The sequence below is a fragment of the Lathamus discolor genome, chromosome 6, assembly GCF_037157495.1.
Source record: "Lathamus discolor isolate bLatDis1 chromosome 6, bLatDis1.hap1, whole genome shotgun sequence".
NCBI lineage: Eukaryota > Metazoa > Chordata > Aves > Psittaciformes > Psittacidae > Lathamus > Lathamus discolor.
Window position 1 is genome coordinate 9283922 of NC_088889.1, and position 19100 is coordinate 9303021.

The window sequence follows — 19100 nt, forward strand, 5'->3', positions numbered from 1 at the left end:
TGGCTAGAAGAATCTTAGAAACAAGATATTTATACCTGACATCACAAGAGTTGCCCTAGGAAAGAGACAGAAGAATCTCACAAGTGAAGGGACAGGAGAAATAAAACCAGAAATTATCCAAACACTAGGAAAGGTAATGCTTTGCTACTATGCCATACTGCCATGAGAAGAGATGAGCTAAGAAGTCCTTGCTGTCTCAAGAGACATCACACATTAGAACAGGAACAGGCAGTCTGAGGGCATGAGAAGCATGAGAAGCAGCAGCATCACTCCTGCTGGAGCAGCCCAGAATTCATTTGCATTGCAGCTATTAACCCTGGTGCCCTGGTCTTCACTTGTAAGGAACAATGAATCCCACTGAGATGTTCTTCCTTCATCCCATCTTTCCCTGCTGATAACTGGCCTGAAACCTAGCCTTTTAATTTCCTCCAATTAGCAGACAAACTTTCAGGAAGGGTACTCATCCTTTTTAGGATGAAGCTTCACCCTTATGATCAATGTGGTATTGAGTCAGGCAGGGAACCAAGCACAGAGTTATCTCCCTCAGCCAGAAAGCTGTTCCACAGAATTTTAGCCAAAGGCTCAGCACACATTTTAACTGAAGAGAGGAAAAGCATCTGAAACGTAAGAAAGATGAATGCTTGTGGGTGGTAGATGCAAAATTAGAGGAAATGATATCTGCAGAAAAATGAAATCTATTAATATTTGCAATTGTTTTCTCCATTAATCACTAAATTGATACGGTTGAGTTAATCATTCTATGAATAGGATTATGCATATTATCACCAGCCCTTAGTATTATGATCTTGTCAACAAGAGAAGACTGAGATATATTCCAAAGCATCAGCAGATTTTCCAGTTACTGAGAAATCCCTTCAGAGAAACACAAGCTGACAGCGCCACTGCAACATTTGCATTGAACTTTTTCAGAACTGGGCTGTATTAAAGGCTGTCACTCAACTTCTTCCCTTTCTTCTTTGTTCCCCTTTTGTCTCAGTGCCAGAATTCACTCTTCGTTTGATAAGATTACAAGTTGCTGGATAAAGGCTTCACCATCTTGTTTATTAGAAACAGTAGCCTTTTATCTCATTAGGGGACAGGTTTGACTTTTGAGCAATCCCATTGCTTTGTGTCCTCATCCTCTTCCTGGAGAAATTCAGAATGACCATTTATGCTGAGTTATTTATGAGTTTACTTCTGAGCACAAAGAAATGCAAAATCCCAACACTAAGTGCTAATGTCTAATTAATATTTTACATATCATGTTGTCCAAGATGGGCTGCAGACATCAACTCAGGTGGTGGAAAGGCTTCCCTTGGTTTTATAGCTTTCTTTGTTCTTTCAAATATCCTGGGAAAACTCCTTTCCCATGCAGTCTTCCATGGGAAGCAAAAGATGCTGTCAGCACAAAATGCTCTGAACACTGAGCTATTCTCAAAAGCACTACTACAATCTGAACTACTACAATCTACTGAACAACCCAATCCCATTGCTCTCAGGCAAGTAAGAGCATCACTTAACCTGGTGCTGCTTGTGCACTCAATTGTTCTCAAAATAAAAAGAAAAAAAAGAATAGTCTTTTTGATTAAGATGGATTCGTGGAAAAGTAAAACTTAGGAGACACAGAAAAAGCATTGTTCAGTGAAGTGTCTTCCTTAATAAGAGGCTAATCAGCTCTCCTTCTCCTGCACATGTACACATACATACACTCACAGACTCATCCCTCGCATCAAGAAAATGTTATCTCTTGCAAACACCAAGCTGAAAGACAGAAGTGGTTCAGAGACCACTTTAATCAGTCTGCATGTTGCACTGGGACACAAAGAATGCATCAGAAGAGAGGATCAGGAGATGGAGAGAGCCAAAAATTGACATGAAATTGGGGGTGACGCATGCTAATGAGAGAGACATGCTATGAACAAAAGTATGGGGAAGACAAGAATTAGAGCCTAAAACCACAACACAGAAAAAGAGAATGCTAAAGAAAAAACTGCAGTCAGTAAAGCAACAATCAGAGCAGAAGCTTAAGGGGAAAACACTTCTCCGCCATGCGAATATATGGGTTGCTCTAGCTGCGGGAGATAAAGCAACTTTCTCCTCATACAGATATATTTTGAGTATTCAATAGTACTAAGAGGCAACAGCTCTGTGCATTTCTTCCAAAAAAGAAGAACATTCTACACTTTAATACTTCCCTCCATCAAAACACAAAGAAAAGAACTCTATTCTGTGGAAACCACCTCATGGGCTCTGAGATACAAGCCACAAAGTAGGGACACCAGGAGTATGTCATGATAAATCACATGTGCACTATGTGAGACATTTCCCTGAAGTAAGACTGTGTTCTCCATGCTATCCTATGTGCAAATCACTCCTACCTACCCAACACCCTCTTGTACCCTAGCGGTCCCAGTTAAAAAAAATTATTCAAGCAGCAGCTGAATCTCACTACCACTCTTTGATTTCCCTGTTCACACAGCTGAACAGGAGAGCAATGTTATCTAGTTTAAAACACATCTTCTCTTCAGAGACCTCAGAACAAATTTCAAAACCAAAGCAAAATGTCCCACTGAACAGCTCACCTTCATTATGTAGTGTATTACCCTTCTAACCTATGGAGCCCAGCTGGAAATTAGAGAGATTTTCTTTCTTGACCCAAGATGTATGTACTTTTAAACATGGTAAATTCTGAGCTGGATAACTAATAACTAATGAAGTGCCACATCAATCCAATCTGGATTGATGCAAATACCACACAAACCTTACATTTATGTTGAGAACATTAATAACATGCTCTTACCTGTGATTTCTACCTTCGTATTTTCTTCTTCCCTTACAGATTCTTCCAGACCAGACTCCTGCATGGAAAGACATGATCTTACACCATGCTGAGCCACAGGCAGAGATTCCACAAACTCCTCCTGTCTGTTCTGTTCCATTTTTAATTCCTTCTTCTGGCCTTCATTGGCACCATGTCGTGACTTTAAGAAAGCAACTAAACTGGGATCTGCAAGTATTGACAAAGAGACAGACAGAGATGTGACAGAAAGTCTCAAAATACTTGGTATGTCTATAGCTCCTGCTATTTATGTTTTAGTCTTTTCATTGCCATTCCACATGCCCTCTTTTTCTGTAACAACTATCACTCTTTTCAAACTGAGACACTTGAATGGTGAAGCGACAACAGAGAAAGAGCTGATAAAAGTCTTTCAAAGTAAAACCACTACAAAAATTCTAGTTATTCTCCCAGCTTACAAATAAAAAGAGAATAATTTCTTTCCCTTCACTGCCACCGAAGAGACACCCTTGTGGAGAGAATTCTGGTCTGTGATTTAGGGGAAGAACCCAGGTCTGACAGTTTGCCTGCTCAGTGCCACACTCAGTGGCAACAACCTGAACACTATAAGAATACATGGAACAGACACCACAGTGAATCACCTGCTCTTTATCAAACTGCACTAGTGCTGCAGCGCATGGTCTAGATATTGTGTTAGAAGAAGGAGATCTCGTTTGCTCTGAACTGACTCCCCATCCTGAGAGTCAATTATGGTCTGACAACATCCAGAAACATAGTCATTCTTTTCATGCTTTGGAGAAGAGGAACATTTGGGAGGTAGGGGCGTCTTGAAGGATAGATAATATTCCTATGGCTCTAAAATAGGAAAATATCAGATGATCATAATTTTACTTTCAAATCTGCTTTGGATACCACACATCATTTTTGACTGAGCACTTTGTCTCCAAATACTTTTCATCTAGAATGCGGTGTTGAGGTGCTGGAGGTGAACAATAAGAGCTTGTGCATTGTGACTCTAAAAGGTATATAGATACTCCAGTAAGCAGCATCAGGGATACATAGAGTGTAGACAGAATGTAACACTGACACTGGTTATCCATTCTTAGGATGACAACAGACAAGTGACTCAGCAGTGCTCTGTACCTGAGAGAAGTCACCTCAGAGAGGAAGTTACTCCTGTGTCTCTGAAACAGTTCAGGATGCAGGGATCTGTCCCACACTTGTGACTGCTGCACACTCTCCTCCTAGTGCAGTTTAATCTCCCATGGTAAAGGACAGGCATTCAGCCCAGGCTCATTAAAGCACATGTATTTTTCCTGTATGCAAGCAGATCTCCCAACTTTCTCTCACTTCATTGTGCACAGCAAGGAAAGGACTGTATTCGTTATTTCATCACTTCACACAGACAGCGACTAACACATCACTGATGATGCCAATCTGCGCACGGTATGTCCAAAAGTCAGCCTGCTTTTGCTCAGAGTCTCCATGGGCAAAATCAGAGCAATATCACCAATAAGATCCTGAAGACATTGCCCAGCATGAAATTGCCTACCCATCCTCGTGCTCCACACCATGGACTGCTCTGCTTCATAACTAAAACGTTAATTCGGAGACTGGGCACCATTAAACACCCACAAATGATTCACACTCCTGAATATGGAGAAAAAGTCTCTTTAATCCACATTTCTCTGCTTGTCCAATTCCCTGCTTCATCCGTAAGCCAGCAATTTAGCTTAGGAGTAGATTCATCATGCATAATTGCCTAACCACAGATATTTCAGGAAGGCCAAAATCACTCGCAGTTTCCTTAAAGCCTCAAACACTGAAAGATCTACAGTTTTAACCCACAGGGCATACAAACAAGTACACAGTTTTATAAAATAACTTATTGTTCAAAAACACTTAAAATACATCCTAGCCTTCTTAAACTATGTAGTAACCATTCACCTCACTAATATCCCAAAGGGCAGAGCAGTAGGGGCAAGAAGCATGAATGAGACACAAGGAGAAAGTGCATAAACAAGATCTTTTCCATGCACATTCCATTGCTGTGAGCAGTGAAGTTAAAAACCAGGATTTTTTTCACCTCAGGTAGCTGGAAGAGCTCAGCTGTCTGAATGAGGGATGTACCTACACATTCTGTCTGCAATTATTTTGCACACTTCCTTTGCCACCTTTCCAGTTACACCCATGCTGCTTGCAATGAAGTCAAGGTTGTTAATATGATCTTTAAGCTAAACTTACGTATTTAAAATACCACTCACACCTAAATTGGATGCTACAGAATCTGAACTTCGGAGAATTTCAAAACCCGTCTGCCACCTGTATCTGCATGTCTGCTCCTCTTGAGCATACAAAATCACAGAATCACAGAATCACAGAATCCCAAGGGTTGGAAGGGACCTAAAAAGATCATCTAGTCCAACCCCCCTGCAAGAGCAGGGTAACCTACAGTACATCACACAGGAACTTGTCCAGGCGGGCCTTGAATATCTCCAGTGTAGGAGACTCCACAACCCCCCTGGGCAACCTGTTCCAGTGCTCTGTCACTCTTACAGTAAAGAAGTTCTTCCTGATGTTAACGTGGAACTTCCTATGCTCCAGTTTACACCCATTGCCCCTTGTCCTATCACTGGATATCACTGAAAAAAGCCTAGCTCCATCATCCTGACACCTACCCTTTATATATTTGTAAACATTGATGAGGTCACCCCTCAGTCTCCTCTTCTCCAAGCTAAAGAGACCCAGCTCCCTCAGCCTCTCCTCATAAGGGAGATGTTCCACTCCCTTAATCATCTTTGTGGCTCTGCGCTGGACTCCTTCAAGCAATTCCCTGTCCTTCTTGAATTGAGGGGCCCAGAACTGGACACAATATTCCAGATGCGGCCTCACCAAGGCTGAGTAGAGGGGGAGGAGAACCTCTCTTGACCTACTAACCACTCCCTTTCTAATGCACCCTAAGATGCCATTTGCCTTCTTGGCCACAAGAGCACATTGCTGGCTCATGGTCATCCTCCTATCCACCAGGACCCCCAGGTCCCTTTCTCGTTCACTACTTTCCAGCAGGTCAACCCCCAACCTGTACTGGTACATGGGGTTGTTCTTCCCCAGATGCAAGACTCTACACTTGCCCTTGTTAAATTTCATCAAGTTTCTCCCCGCCCAACTCTCCAGCCTGTCCAGGTCTCGCTGAATGGCAGCACAGTCCTCTGGTGTGTCAGCCACTCCTCCCAGTTTTGTGTCATCAGCAAACTTGCTGAGGGTGCACTCAGTTCCCTCATCCAGGTCATTGATGAAAATATTAAACAGCACCGGTCCCAGCACCGACCCCTGAGGAACTCCACTAGTCACAGACCTCCAGCTAGATTCTGCGCCATTGACCACAACTCTCTGCCTTCTTCCTTTCAACCAGTTCTCGATCCACCTCACTACTTGATCGTCAAGCCCACACTTCCTTAGCTTATCTATGAGGATGCTGTGGGAGACAGTATCAAATGCCTTACTGAAATCAAGAAAAACTACATCTACCGCTCTACCATCATCCCTCCACCTAGTCACTTCCTCATAGAAGGCTATAAGGTTGGTCATACATGACTTCCCCCTCATAAAACCATGTTGGCTGTTCTTAATGACCCCCTCATCCTTGATATGCCTAGTGATGGAGTCAAGAATAAGTTGTTCCATCACCTTTCCAGGGATGGAGGTAAGGCTGACCGGTCTATAATTACCCGGGTCCTCCTTCTTGCCCTTCTTATAGATTGGTGTGACCTTTGCCATCCGCCAATCCTCAGGCACCTCGCCCGTTTCCCACGACTTACCAAAGATGATGGAAAGTGGCCTAGCAATGACCTCCGCCAGCTCCCTCAGCACCCGTGGGTGCATTCCATCCGGACCCATCGATTTACAGATGTCCAGTTTGCATAGCTGATCCCTAACCCAATCCTCATCTACCAAAGCAAACTCCTCCTTTGTCCTGACTCCTTCTGGGGCTATAGAAATCCGGGGCCCTCGGGGAGAGTCTGCAGGAGTAAAGACAGAGGCAAAGAAGGCATTCAGCACCTCTGCCTTCTTTATATCCTCTGTCTCCAGGGTACCCACTTCGTTCAGCAGTGGGCCTATATTGCCTCTTGTGTTAGTTTTATTTGCTATGTATTTGAAGAAGCCCTTTCTATTGTCTTTAACCCGACTAGCAAGATTGAGTTCCAAGGAGGCCTTAGCTGTCCTAATTGCCTCCCTACATCCTCTAACAACTGTCCTATATTCCTCCCAAGCGGCCAGCCCCTCCTTCCAAAAACCAATGCCAGCAGTTTTACGGTGCCCTAGATCCCACAAATTCTCAAACACACCACATTCAGGCATCTCCCCCGTCTTGTCATCAGCGTTCCCAGAGCACCACTGTGGACAAGGCTTCAAAACAGAGACTAGACCCCTGACAGAACACCTGTGTCCAACAGCCATATAACTAAAACACTTCTTCAAGAACAACACCAGCTGTTTTTCTGCTCTGCAAGTACAGACTTAACCTGAAATCTCCCACATGCTTCCCCTACCTGGGTACTGACAGTTCTGGCCCAAGTCTTAGGCATTTCAGAAGGGAAGACCAAGGGTGCTTTCTCACCTTAGCATTGCTATGAAAGCATCCCAAGAATAGCTTTGCTTTCTAATCTGCTTCACAGAACACATTTTAGGACCTCAACATATGTATGTGTAACCAGGTAACTGGTGTGCATGGACCACCTTATCCCATAGCAAAGGGGAGATGAGACAGACTTAGGCTAAGCCCCCTCTCACTGAGGAATAAGCGCTCTAATTCCTTAACACTTAATTCTTACTCAGAAGCTACTGACATGACATGGAAGCTAAATTATCCATGTATACAATGAGGAGGAATCCCAAGCTCCCATCTTTGATCTGTGAATTTGGTAAGACTTTAGGATAGCCACGCATTCAGTAAACTTCCATGTCTCTAGAATTCACCCGGGGAAAAACATACCCAGCTGAGCCAGAAGCCTTTCCTGCTCCTGCAGGATCTCTTCCTCAGACATGGACTGCAGCTTTTCCAAGTTCTCTCTGTGAATAGCTTGAACTTCCTCCTCACTCTTCTGGCTTCCAAGACCCTCTCCCGTTATGAGACAAGGCTGTCGAGAGGTCAAAAAGTCACCAGCTTTATCTGTTAGATCAGCAGAGAAAGCAGTTAGTGATTTAATGTGCCTACACCATGATGACTGCATCTCAATTTTGTCATTACCACATTTGCATAATTTGCTTTTTATCTTTGAAGCTGAATTAAAATAGCAGTTAAGAAGTTTAGTTTAGCTTCAAACAAAACTAAAATACTTGGGCTTTCATCCCATGTCACAACAAAATGTCATTTCTACCTCATTTCTTTAGGAGTTTTGGGAGGGATGGGGTGGGGAGAAAGGAATTTTGTTTCCTTAATGCAAAGCAACAGCAAGAAAACTGCAGCACAATTCACAACTAACAAGCATTCTGCCAAGTTAGTGAATACCAGACACCTTCTCTGTCCAGGAACACCTGAACCTATATTTGTACTTCAGCTGAACCATGACCCTGCCTCAATATTTGCTGAGCGAGGTAAGAATTTAAAAGATTAGGTACACCAGTTTCTGGAGTGATACAAGACCCATTCTCAACACAGGCATGTTTGCTTCCAACAGCATCCTGTATTCACATATTAGAAGTTCCAGCAGAGGGGTATTTTTCCTACCCTGAACAGAATCAAGTCTCCTTTTATCACCTGATCTAAATCCTTTGTAAAGGCCCATTTTGTTTAACTCCAGCAGCCAGGTAACATGCTCTTTTGGCCAAAACGAGACCCTCCAGCTGTCCTGTAGCCACTATACGAGGACCTGACTTAGTGTCTTTATTCCTTATGTTTTGCTCATATGCTCCAAATAGTAACTTGGAACATCACTATGACACTCAGCCAGCCAACCCTGAAAGCATCAAACCCCTGTTAGAATAGCAGCAATGACACTCATCATAACATCAGTAAGGTCTGATGTAATTTCCACACCAGTTGTCTTGCTTATTGAGCAGAAAGAGATGAGAAGACAGAGTGACCTGGGAAAAGATTCAGTAAGCCTCCCACCATCAGCAACTAAGCTGAGAGTTACCAGGCACAAACATGTTGTTACTACAAGAAAGGGAGCTCCCCCTCTTCTCTTCTTCCTTCTAGTGATCTTGCCCAACAATCCTGCTGAGGAGGCCAAGCCATTTTCTGATCCCTCTGTTGTGCTACTACATTTCAAAAGCGTTCTACTTCAAGAGGATCACAGCTCTTGGGCTGCTGGACTTCCCCTTTGAGATTTCTCAGACAGAAGTACACATGCACAATTGTAACGGGCTATTAGGCAAGCACAGTATACTGACCTGGATGGTGGATTTGTGCATGGCAGTGCACGGCACATCCAGGGATTCTCTTACCAATTCTCTGACAAGAGTCAGGGCAGAGAGAAACTTGGGTAAACAGTGATAACCCTCAATGGGTTATCTGGCCTCTATATCAATGTGAAAAGGAGGGTGTCATGGAAAAGCCTAAACACATGGTGGTCCTAAGTAAATAGCAAATAAAAGTCCATGACAAAAAATATAAATGCCTGGAGATTCTGGTACCAGTTGAATTGGTTTCATCTTTCCTTGTCACGTTGCTGTCAGACAAGTAACTGCTGGAGGTGGCACTGACTCATCAGCACTGCCTCACAGCCTTCCTTATGAAGCAAAGCCACAGTCTCCTGGCAGCAGATCTGGTGACGGAAGACTGAGCTTTCAGCTTCTAGGTAGGAGTGAGAACCTGCATCAGAGTGGTCTCAAACGCCTTCATGAGGCACAAGAACCGCCCTCTTCCTAAAATTGTGGAAATCAAGGATGAAACAAGGAAAACTTTACATATAGTAGAGAGGAAAAGGAAGACAAGAACCTTGAAAAACAAATCTGTTCGGGCCTGTGCAAAGCAAAAAGAAAACCAGCGAGAAAGCTAACCCAATTTCAGAATGTTAATTTGGGTCTCAGACCACTTCAAATCCTTGTCACACCACAGACATTCCAAGTGACCTCGAGACTCGTAAACTGAGGACAGAAGTGCTACCTTACTTTAAAAATAAGGTGCAGTGATGTTACAGTTACTAAGGCTTCTTAAATACAGTAGGCTGGATAAGCAGACCCTTCTCCACTCACCACCCCTGGTGCCAAGGGAAGGCGCCTCTCCTGCTGACCCCTCAGGATCCTGGGCATCCGGAGCAGCAGATCCCACTTGCATGCACCCGGCAGCAGAGGGGGCTGTTGCTGCCTTTTCAGCAGCTCTTCTCGCTGCCATCTTTTGTGCAAAGATGCTTTTTCTTCCAGATGCCACCTTCACCTGCAAACAGGGAGGCCATGTGTCACCTCTTTCCAGACTCCCCCGCACACCTGCCACTAACAAATGTATAGATCTGATGCTAAAGACTCCTTCAGATCAGACTCTGGGACGTGATACAGAGAAGCTGCTGGCAGCCACCTGCATTTTCTATACGTGTACTATTCTTAACACAAGTTTTAATGCTAGGACAGAAAGACAAAAACTTTACTGTTTTTTCTACCTAGAGAAGGAAGATGATTAATTAGAAGTGAATTCAAGCCAGGCAAGTATACCTAAAATATCACCAAAGACAACAGTTCCAGCTTTCCTGCTGTTCAGAAACTGCATAGCTGACTACTTTGGATTTCTGAGGATAAAGGAGGCTGTACTGCACTGTGCTCACCACATGCTTGGAACAGGCTTCTTATAAGATGATTAGAGAGCAGGAGGGTGAAAAGATTTACACAGTAAGAAATGGGCACCTGGTGCTAAAATAATCCTGACTAAATTACTGTGTTGCTTGCCTAGGTGATGGAAGGACATGGCTGTGAACAGCTTTGCACAGGATGCACAAGAAATACGAAGCAGACTAAGCAAAAAATCTCTTGCATATCCCTAGTCCAGAGAAGCTGCTCAAAAGACACTCTGAACATTGTGCAGCTGCTCTGTGCACTCCTACATTAGATAAACAGAAATGGTAGTTTCAAAAGTATCACTCTTTCAAAAAAGCTGTCCTTCTAAGGAAGCTATCTCTTCAAAGCAACAGCTATCAACCACATACCAATTCCCAGCATCTGACTCCCACTCAGCTAGCAACTCTTGCTACTGCAGCAATGCCTGGTGATAGCAGCCACGGTTTCCAGCTTTACAGCCTCAGAAATTGTGCCAAAATCCAAAAAGCTGCAAAAGATAATCCGTGCAACCATACTCAACTGTCATGTCAGAAGAAATCAGGTGCAGCTTCAATAAGTATGAACTTAAACCTGGTGGATAAATTAACGGAGGTTGATCCTCAGAGAAAAACAGAACAGGATCAATTCTATTACAGCAGTGCAGATCTGATCCATCTCACTACAGTTAGCTGAGGGGGATCACCTTTTTCCTAAACCTAAAGGATTCCAGTGATATTTAGCTGCAGGGTGTGACGTACCTAAATGATGGCAGCTTCACTAAGAGACTCTCTCCTACACTAAGGTAGCAAATGTGAGAGAGATGCTGAGCTAACTCATAACCTCCAGAAGGCCAAGTCACTTATTTAGAGTCCTACCACCCACCAAGCACCAGGCTTTGTTGTGACGAAATTTTAGTCATGAATAAGGTAGCCTAAAACAGCTGCTCCCAATCTTACCTCACTTTTTATCTCAGAGCGGTGAAACGTCCTTGGAAATGGGTCTCCAGTGGGCACTGGCATGGTCACTGCTGCTGCACTTGTGTCTCGTTCCTGCAGCAAGAAATTAAAGCCCTGCAGAAACCATCACAACAGCCAGATATATATCATTTTATATCATTTAGCGAAGAGTGGACTCAAAGTCTCTCAGCTCTGCAGCTCACAAGCTTCCTGCTGCATCACTGTCAGGCTCAGAATACCTTGTGCTTATTTAGAGACAAAGTGAGGCTATTTTCCAAAAGGCTGGGCTGCCAAACTCCAAGAAGCAGACAAAGGAAAAAATCTGGGCCAGTGCAAAGCAATGAGAACATCCTCCTTAGAAAGTCCAGAAATACACCCAAATCCCCACTGGAACACATGCCTGCATGCAGGCAGCGTGACCTGTAGGCAGTCTAGACTGGAAAGCAGATTCAGACCCACATTTAGCTGACAGCAAAGAACTTTTCTTTCAAGGAACTCCCTGAAGGAGCAGTTGTAGCACAACTACAGTGCTACAACTGCTTCACTACACTGTAGAAATAAAAAGCAGCAACAGAATCTTTTGTTCTTGTCCACTTAGCTCACAGCATTAAAAAAAAGAAAGGAAAACCAACCGAACAAGAAATCAACAAAACCCCAAACTAGAGCATCACATAAAACCTAGACATACAATAATTTTGCTGAAGACTGCTGTGATGTGTCGATCATGACTTTCCAGTCTCTCCTCTGGATCTTCATCCTCAAAGTGGACACCGGCACTTTTGACCTTTGACTTTTTTGGAGGAGCTGGAGTTAGAGCTGGCAAAGTATCAGGAAAATCTGGGGAGGGGAAATAATAAGGAAAAAAAATATAACTACTGTGCAATAGGTATCACACCAAGGCTCCCTAATAGCATCTATCGCTCTGATGAGAAACCAAGAAGATGAGGAAGCAAGGAGCCCTCTGTCTCTGACTTGCAGTGGGTAGTGGAGAGAAACATACTCAATTTTATTAGTTATATATTGCCACCAAGGTCTTTTCAATGAGCTCCATAAGGAGGAAAGGGTACTCAGGCCTGACTGCAAGTATTAAGGGAAGAAGCAAGGCTTTACAGAAACAGTGTCCTTGAAGGTTATGTTCAGGCACAATTCCACTGCCAGCTCCAACAGTGAGTGATTTGTATGATCACGAGCATGCCAAGGCCTCCTTTTCCCTGTCTATAAACTGGGTTCATGTTTTCTTACATGGAACTAAGCACTATAAGATTTAAGTTGTTGCTTTTAAGAAAACACCTTGAGCTTCTCAGACTATTAAGTACACAACAGAAATGTTACAGTTAGTACTGATGAAGGAAAACAAAACTGTAGGAAGGCAGCTTATCAAGCTAGATCTGCTGGCTGAAAGCTAGAGCTGTTAGCAGAGCTAAACCTCAGAGATACTGGGAACAGGGTCTGAACAGATTGCAAAGTAAGCAGTGAGTGTCCAATGGGTACAAATCACAGAAAACACCTCTTGCATCGAGGATGGCAAGGTACCACAGGCAAAAGGCAATGTGTTGGAAACATGGTTCTACTGGATGCCAGGAGCACTGGACCAGCGTGTTTCCCAACACGGCTAAGAACAAACAATACTGCAAGGAGGACACACATGCAGGGCAAACGGAACACTGAGCTGAGAGAGAGAGGTGAAAACACAAGCAGTGACGAAGACAGAAAGAGACAGAGAATTCTGGTAATCCAAATAAGCCCACAAGGGAAATTACCATCCAACATGACCACATCCTTGCTATCCTGTAGCGGGGGTCTCTCAGCATCTGTAGTCCTCTCCTCCCCTTTCCTCTTGTCCGCTTTCTTCACAACCTTTACTGCAGGTGAAGCTCTGGCTGCCAGGAACTGGTTTTGAAAGTGCAGCAGGTCTGCCTCAGACTCCCCAGGCTTTGGTCTCGACAACATCCTGCCTTCTTGCTCTTGCAACCCAGTCCTGTGTCTTGTTCACATGGAAACTACTGCAGATGTGGAAAACTGGTTACAGAATTGGAGTTCCTGGAGAGAGGATGGGGACAGCAAGGGAAAACTATTAATTTTTGTCCCACTCTGCTGTTCCAGTACATACCACAGCCACCCTACTTCAGGATCACCCCAGGACACAACTAGCTGTACCAGAATCCCAGACAAACCATTCACCTTGTTCTTCATTGCCAGAGAACATGCTACTAGACAAGCCAACACCTGGTCTAGCAGCCAGCTGGAAGCAGAATGGCATCATTCCAGCAAAAAGCCAGACAACAAGTGCATCACTGCCAGAGTGCCAACAACACAGCCTTGGATTTGCAAAGCCACAGAAGCACCTGGTCCAAGACAACAGCTTCCGCCATTATCAACACCAACCAGAACATCAGAGACGTAGTCTCATGCAAACCTCCCCCTTCCAGCATAAAGTCTTCTCTGACTCCCAGTATTAGCATTCCTGTCAGGATGAAAGAGCCTGTGCATGTAGATTTGGACAATGCACTCACTCTCACTGACTGTGCTCTCCTTCATGCTCGTATCTCCCAAGTGAAAACAGTTTTTCTTCCTTATCTAGTCCTTCTGCTCTAGCTCTCTTCTCTCTCTTTCACTGCCCTCTCATTGGCAAAAGTCATGTTATTTCTAAGCATTTTCATTCACTGCCCAAGCCAGTTTTAAATGGAAAGCCAAGGATGGTATTTATAAAGACTTCTACCTCTGTGCATGTAAGAAGTTACTGGGAAGGCAACTGTTCCTCTTCTGTTCTGCTGGGCATGAAAATACTTGTGAGTATTACTCTCACCTCTTATTCCCAGAGCCTGGGACCATCAATCTATTTCTGACAGGCAGCAAGTAAAGTGTTTGCAAATACATTTCACACTAATTGAGTCACTGAGCAGCACTAATGCTACAGACCTGACACCTCCCACACTTGGTATGTTGAAATGTTTCTTACATATTTGATCCCTTCCATTTTTCAAAAGCCCATCAGGACTCAATGACAATTTATTGTGAAGTAGGGAAGTGGATGTGGATTTTAAAACTGCAGTTATGTGCCATATGGGTAGGCTGTACAAAGCTTAGCAGTGAATCTCTGTTTTAACCTAAGACCAAAGCAAAGTTCAACCCTTGTGCAGATACAGCCACTGCTCTGAAACCAATGTTTTTTCTTATGCTATTATCATACTTCATTGTAAAATATGTGGAGAGATATCTTGTGCAAAGCGTACTAACAAACACAAGAATTACTGCATGCAGTATTTATCACCTATACTTGGAATAGTTACACTATTTTCAGGGTCCTCATTCTTGACCAAGGTTAGTTAGGTGTGATGCTGCTGGTTCCAAGAGCACGAAGAGCTCCAGAGAGTTCTGCGTTTGTTACCTTTCTAAAATCAAGGCCACAGTGTAAAACCACAAACCACGTAAGACTCGCTGAAATTCTTTTTCATGCCCCTTACTTTGTGCAAAAGCTGGACTAAAACCGTTCAGACTTAAGAGTTTTGTCTACCAAAACAAAGTGGATTTTCAGAGGTTTCAAGGTTTCCCGGGACTCCATTCATTTCAGCACTCCATGGCTGAGGACCCAGACTTCTTCATTCAGTGCCAACATCACGAGTTAGTTGCTTGATTTCAGACATCTCAAAGCACTGATCTTAATGAAAGCTGTAAGCTCAAGAGTCCCAGAACAACAACTTCCAATTACACCAAGCCTACATACAGCACAAGCAGCAGCAAGAGGGACTCCCCTGTACTCTCTGAACAACAAAACCTACTGCCAGCACTCATGTAAAATGCGCAATTTCTTTATCAGTGCTGTCAAGGACATCTGTGGAACACTGCCACTAGCAAAGGCGACTTCAGGGCAGGAAGGGAATGGGTCACACTGCTGTGGTGCATTGCTACTGTTGGAGGAGGACTTAACAAAAACAGTCCTGGGATGTCATTGTCGTTCTGACTGATGCTGAGAAAGCAGAAACACTCCCTTTCAGCCCTGTTCCCTTGCAACTGCACAGCAAAATCTGCAACTTCTGCAGACAGCTCCCTTTCTGTGTACTCCTAGCATAAGCACATACCTATTGCTGTTAATTTATGGAGCTCTCTGCCACAACAGGGGCTCCAGTTGTCATACTTCAGTTGATAGGTCCCTCTTTGATATGCGTAAGTAGCACCACATGCATCAGAAGCCAAGTGTTTCATGCCCCATCATCACAGGCTTCAAAGCCAAAATCAGGATGATGCTAAGATTAACAGACATAAGCAAAGTGTGCTGCTAATCTTTGAAACAAGCCTCTTCCACACAGGGATCTCGATACACTTGTGCAAGTCTCTGTGTATTAAAATAGCTAAAAATATAGCAGGCCTTGAAACTGCCTTCATTTGCCTGAGGAATTGTCAGGCACAAGAAGCCAACTATGCAGTCATTGTCTAAAAAGGTTAGTTGTTATTCCAGGAACCCTTTCCTCAAAGTCGCTCCTTCCTCCATATGGGTACAGAGGCCACCCAGAAGAGTTACAAGATGGCAATACACAGGTGGGTGCTAGTTTGGTAAAAAAGTAACTAAAAGCTTTAAAAGTGTTCTTTCCATGATCCAACTGGGTCCAGAAATTTAACACAACCAAGGCCTCTGACTTGCTCCTTCTGCAGTCCAATGAGCTAAGAACTGCTTAAATACATACGGAACTTACAGACAGACAGGATGTAGTGAAAAGAGTTTTCTTTCCAATTGTACCTTTTTCCATGCCCCATGAAAGACGTCCAAGCACACTGGCAACACTCACCTGGCCATCATAAAGAGAAACTTTTCTCCATCAGAGTGCAGAGAAAACATGCAAGAAAAATAACACACTACTGATGATCAGGACTAATCCCAGCATCCTGTGTCTGGTTATCTCTAATCCTGCAGCTGGCTACTTAAGAGGTAACCACACACAAACTGTTTGCCTAAAGGAAACCCCATCTAGCCAACACATGCAGCCTCATGAGGATATTGTCCTATGAACACATTTAAGGGATCAGAATGCTGTCAAAGGACCACAAGCACTTATACATACAAGAACATAGTGATTATTCTGTGAACACACTATCATCTGCTGTTGTACTCTGTTTGCACTTACAGTCTCAATAAGTATCTTTCTGTCTGTCATGCTCTGGACTTTCCAAGGATACTGTTTGAAAAGTCCATCGGTGCTGCAGGAAGTTTTACAAACGTAGCTGAGAGCAACGGTCTAAGCCAGGCTACAAGAAGACACAAAAGCACAGAAGGCAATAAAGCACAGACTGCTTCACATGCCCAGCACTTGTTTAATTTTGGATTAACCAGCTTCAGATCGAGTGTAAGTCTGTACCAGAGCATCACAAAGAATGGCATTTACCTTACAGATAAACTGAGGTCTACAAAACTCCTCCAGAGCTTTCCAGAAGCAACATTTAAGCTTTGGAGGCATATTACCAACCCCTGTCACTACTCTCAGCAGACATAAAACATAAGAATAATCAGACACAGCATCTGAGCAAAGTACCACCCCACTCCTGGCCAAGATGTTTACAGGTTCCATCAGGCTACAAAGAACTGCACTTTAATTGATATAATCCAATACCATTAGGGGGTTTATTTTATTCTAGCCCATCTGCATTTGCAATGTGATTTTCTTGCACAGCAGCAGAGCCCTACAGCCCAAGGGAGACGTATAACAACAAAACCATGAACTAGACACAGCTATATAGTAGAATCATATCACATTACAGTTTGGGTTGGAAGGGGCCTTAAAGCTCATCCAGTCCCTGCCACGGACACCTTCCACTAGACGAGGTTGCTCCAAGCCTCATCCAGCCTGGCCTCAAACACCGCCAGGGATGGGGCAGCCAAAGCTTCTCTGGGCACCCTGTGCCAGTGTCTCAGCACCTTCAGAGTGAAGAATTTATTTCTAACATCTAAGTCTCCCCTCACTCCGTTTAGAGTCACTACACCTTGCCCTTTCCCTACTTGCCCTTTCAAAAAGCCCCTCTCCAGATTTCCTGTCAGCCCCTTTAGGCATTAGAAGCTGCTCTAAGGTCCCCAGCAAGCCTACTCTTCACCAGGCTGAGCAATGGCAACTCTCACAGCCTGTCTCCAGAGGAGATTACCTCCTTCAGAGGGGAGGTAACCACAGGGAAGTTATAAAAGTAGCAAGTAAATGTAAAACGAAAGAATCAACTCTGACTCCTATCAGATTTGGATCAAAGAGGAATACAAGGTACTGCTGTCACAATCAGTGCCTCAAAGTATCATATTTCTTCAGACCTGTTGGTTGAGGTAAGGTATTAAAATGAGAGGCAAAGAGTCACATCTCAGCCTCTTCAAGGCTGTTCAGCAGTCAATGGAAACGTACAACTTCTCTGCTCTAGTAACCAATGAAAGCCTCACTCAGGAGTCTTGGCTACTTTACAAAGAGGTGATGTACATGCTCTGCTCTGTCACAAAAACACTTTCTGCACACAACAGTGCAATGACCAAAGCCCAGGCTTCACAAAAGAGTCAGTAACTTCTACGGACTACAGGGAAAGAAGATACTTGTAAGGATGCTCCTCCCACAAGGAAACCCCCAGCCAAAGCTACAAGAACATCTCCTCAGAGAGGCTCCACATCTCACGCTGGCCACATCAGACTCACTGTTACTTTGCCTGCCCGGCACATACCATGTGCACACACAGCACCTCGCCTGCAGAAACGCTGCCGTCCCCAGCTTGCCTGAAGACTCCCTGCAACCAAGAGATGGACTCAGCACGGCACGAAATAAAGCTAAAAGCAAAGAGCTGCTATTAACGAACTAACGAGCAGATACGTCCCCACACTCCCACCGCTAAACGAGTCTAAACCGACGTCTTACACCCGCAGGCGAGGCCCGAAACCTGACAGGGAGCTGCCGGGCGGAGGGACCCACCGCCACAGGGACCGCAGAGCGACCGCGGCGCCCGGCCGCTGCCCCGGCGGCCGCACGGCTCCCGCAGCCACGCTCCTCCCTACGCTACAACACAACCGAAGCCCTACGGCCCCACCGACTGCCCCGGGCACGGCCCACCTCACACCGCGCCGCTCACACACCGCGCTTCCGCCCGGTCCCAAGGCGGCTACTTCCGCCCGGCGCGGCGTCACTTCCGCCCGCGCTCGCCGGCAGCGGCTCAGTGCTGAGGGGCAAGGCAGCGCCATCTTCTCTGCCCTGAGGGGAGGCAGCGGTTGTATATCCGAGGTTGCATGCTTGGTGTGTTCCCGCAGTCCCTGTGAGGCAGGTCTGTTGTTGGCTCTCCCGCTGGCTGGGAGAAGGTGTGAGCAGGGTATCCCCTGCTGCTGGTGCTTGTGGGGGAAACTGAACTACGTCTACGGGCTTGCCCGGGCAGTCCTAGTGCAAGTTCTTTCTGGGTGCTTTCGTTGGATATAAATACAGGGTACCTGAACCAAATAGTGTGTGTCTGCATGTCAAGAAATACATATATGTAAATATAGAAACTCTGCCTTTTTATTATTACAGGGCATTGATGTGTCCGAGACTGGAAGCGCTTCAGGAGAGCAGATACATAAAGCTACATAAACATGACTATAATTTATTATTCATGCC

The 19100-nt window shown here is 44.6% G+C and overlaps 1 protein-coding gene across 8 annotated transcripts in view; it reads right to left on the reverse strand.

The window, feature by feature from the left end:
• The window catches only part of RPAP1 (RNA polymerase II associated protein 1), a 44481-nt gene extending 25814 nt beyond the window's left edge, over positions 1-18667 (reverse strand). The window contains exons 1-7 of one of the 8 annotated variants that reach the window (XM_065685125.1): positions 18567-18667; positions 13263-13542; positions 12191-12339; positions 11503-11595; positions 9995-10175; positions 7791-7967; positions 2801-3007 (exon numbers count right to left, since the gene is read on the reverse strand). In XM_065685125.1, the coding sequence (XP_065541197.1) occupies positions 2801-3007; positions 7791-7967; positions 9995-10175; positions 11503-11595; positions 12191-12339; positions 13263-13452 (997 nt within the window). In that variant the 5' untranslated portion in view covers positions 13453-13542; positions 18567-18667. Of the gene's footprint in view, positions 1-2800; positions 3008-7790; positions 7968-9994; positions 10176-11502; positions 11596-12190; positions 12340-13262; positions 13543-13683; positions 13704-14221; positions 14253-16622; positions 16714-18183; positions 18295-18374; positions 18530-18566 lie in introns of those variants that run through there. The other 7 variants (XM_065685130.1, XM_065685128.1, XM_065685126.1 and 4 more) reach the window with 7 other exon arrangements.
• Positions 18668-19100: the final 433 nt, after the last annotated feature.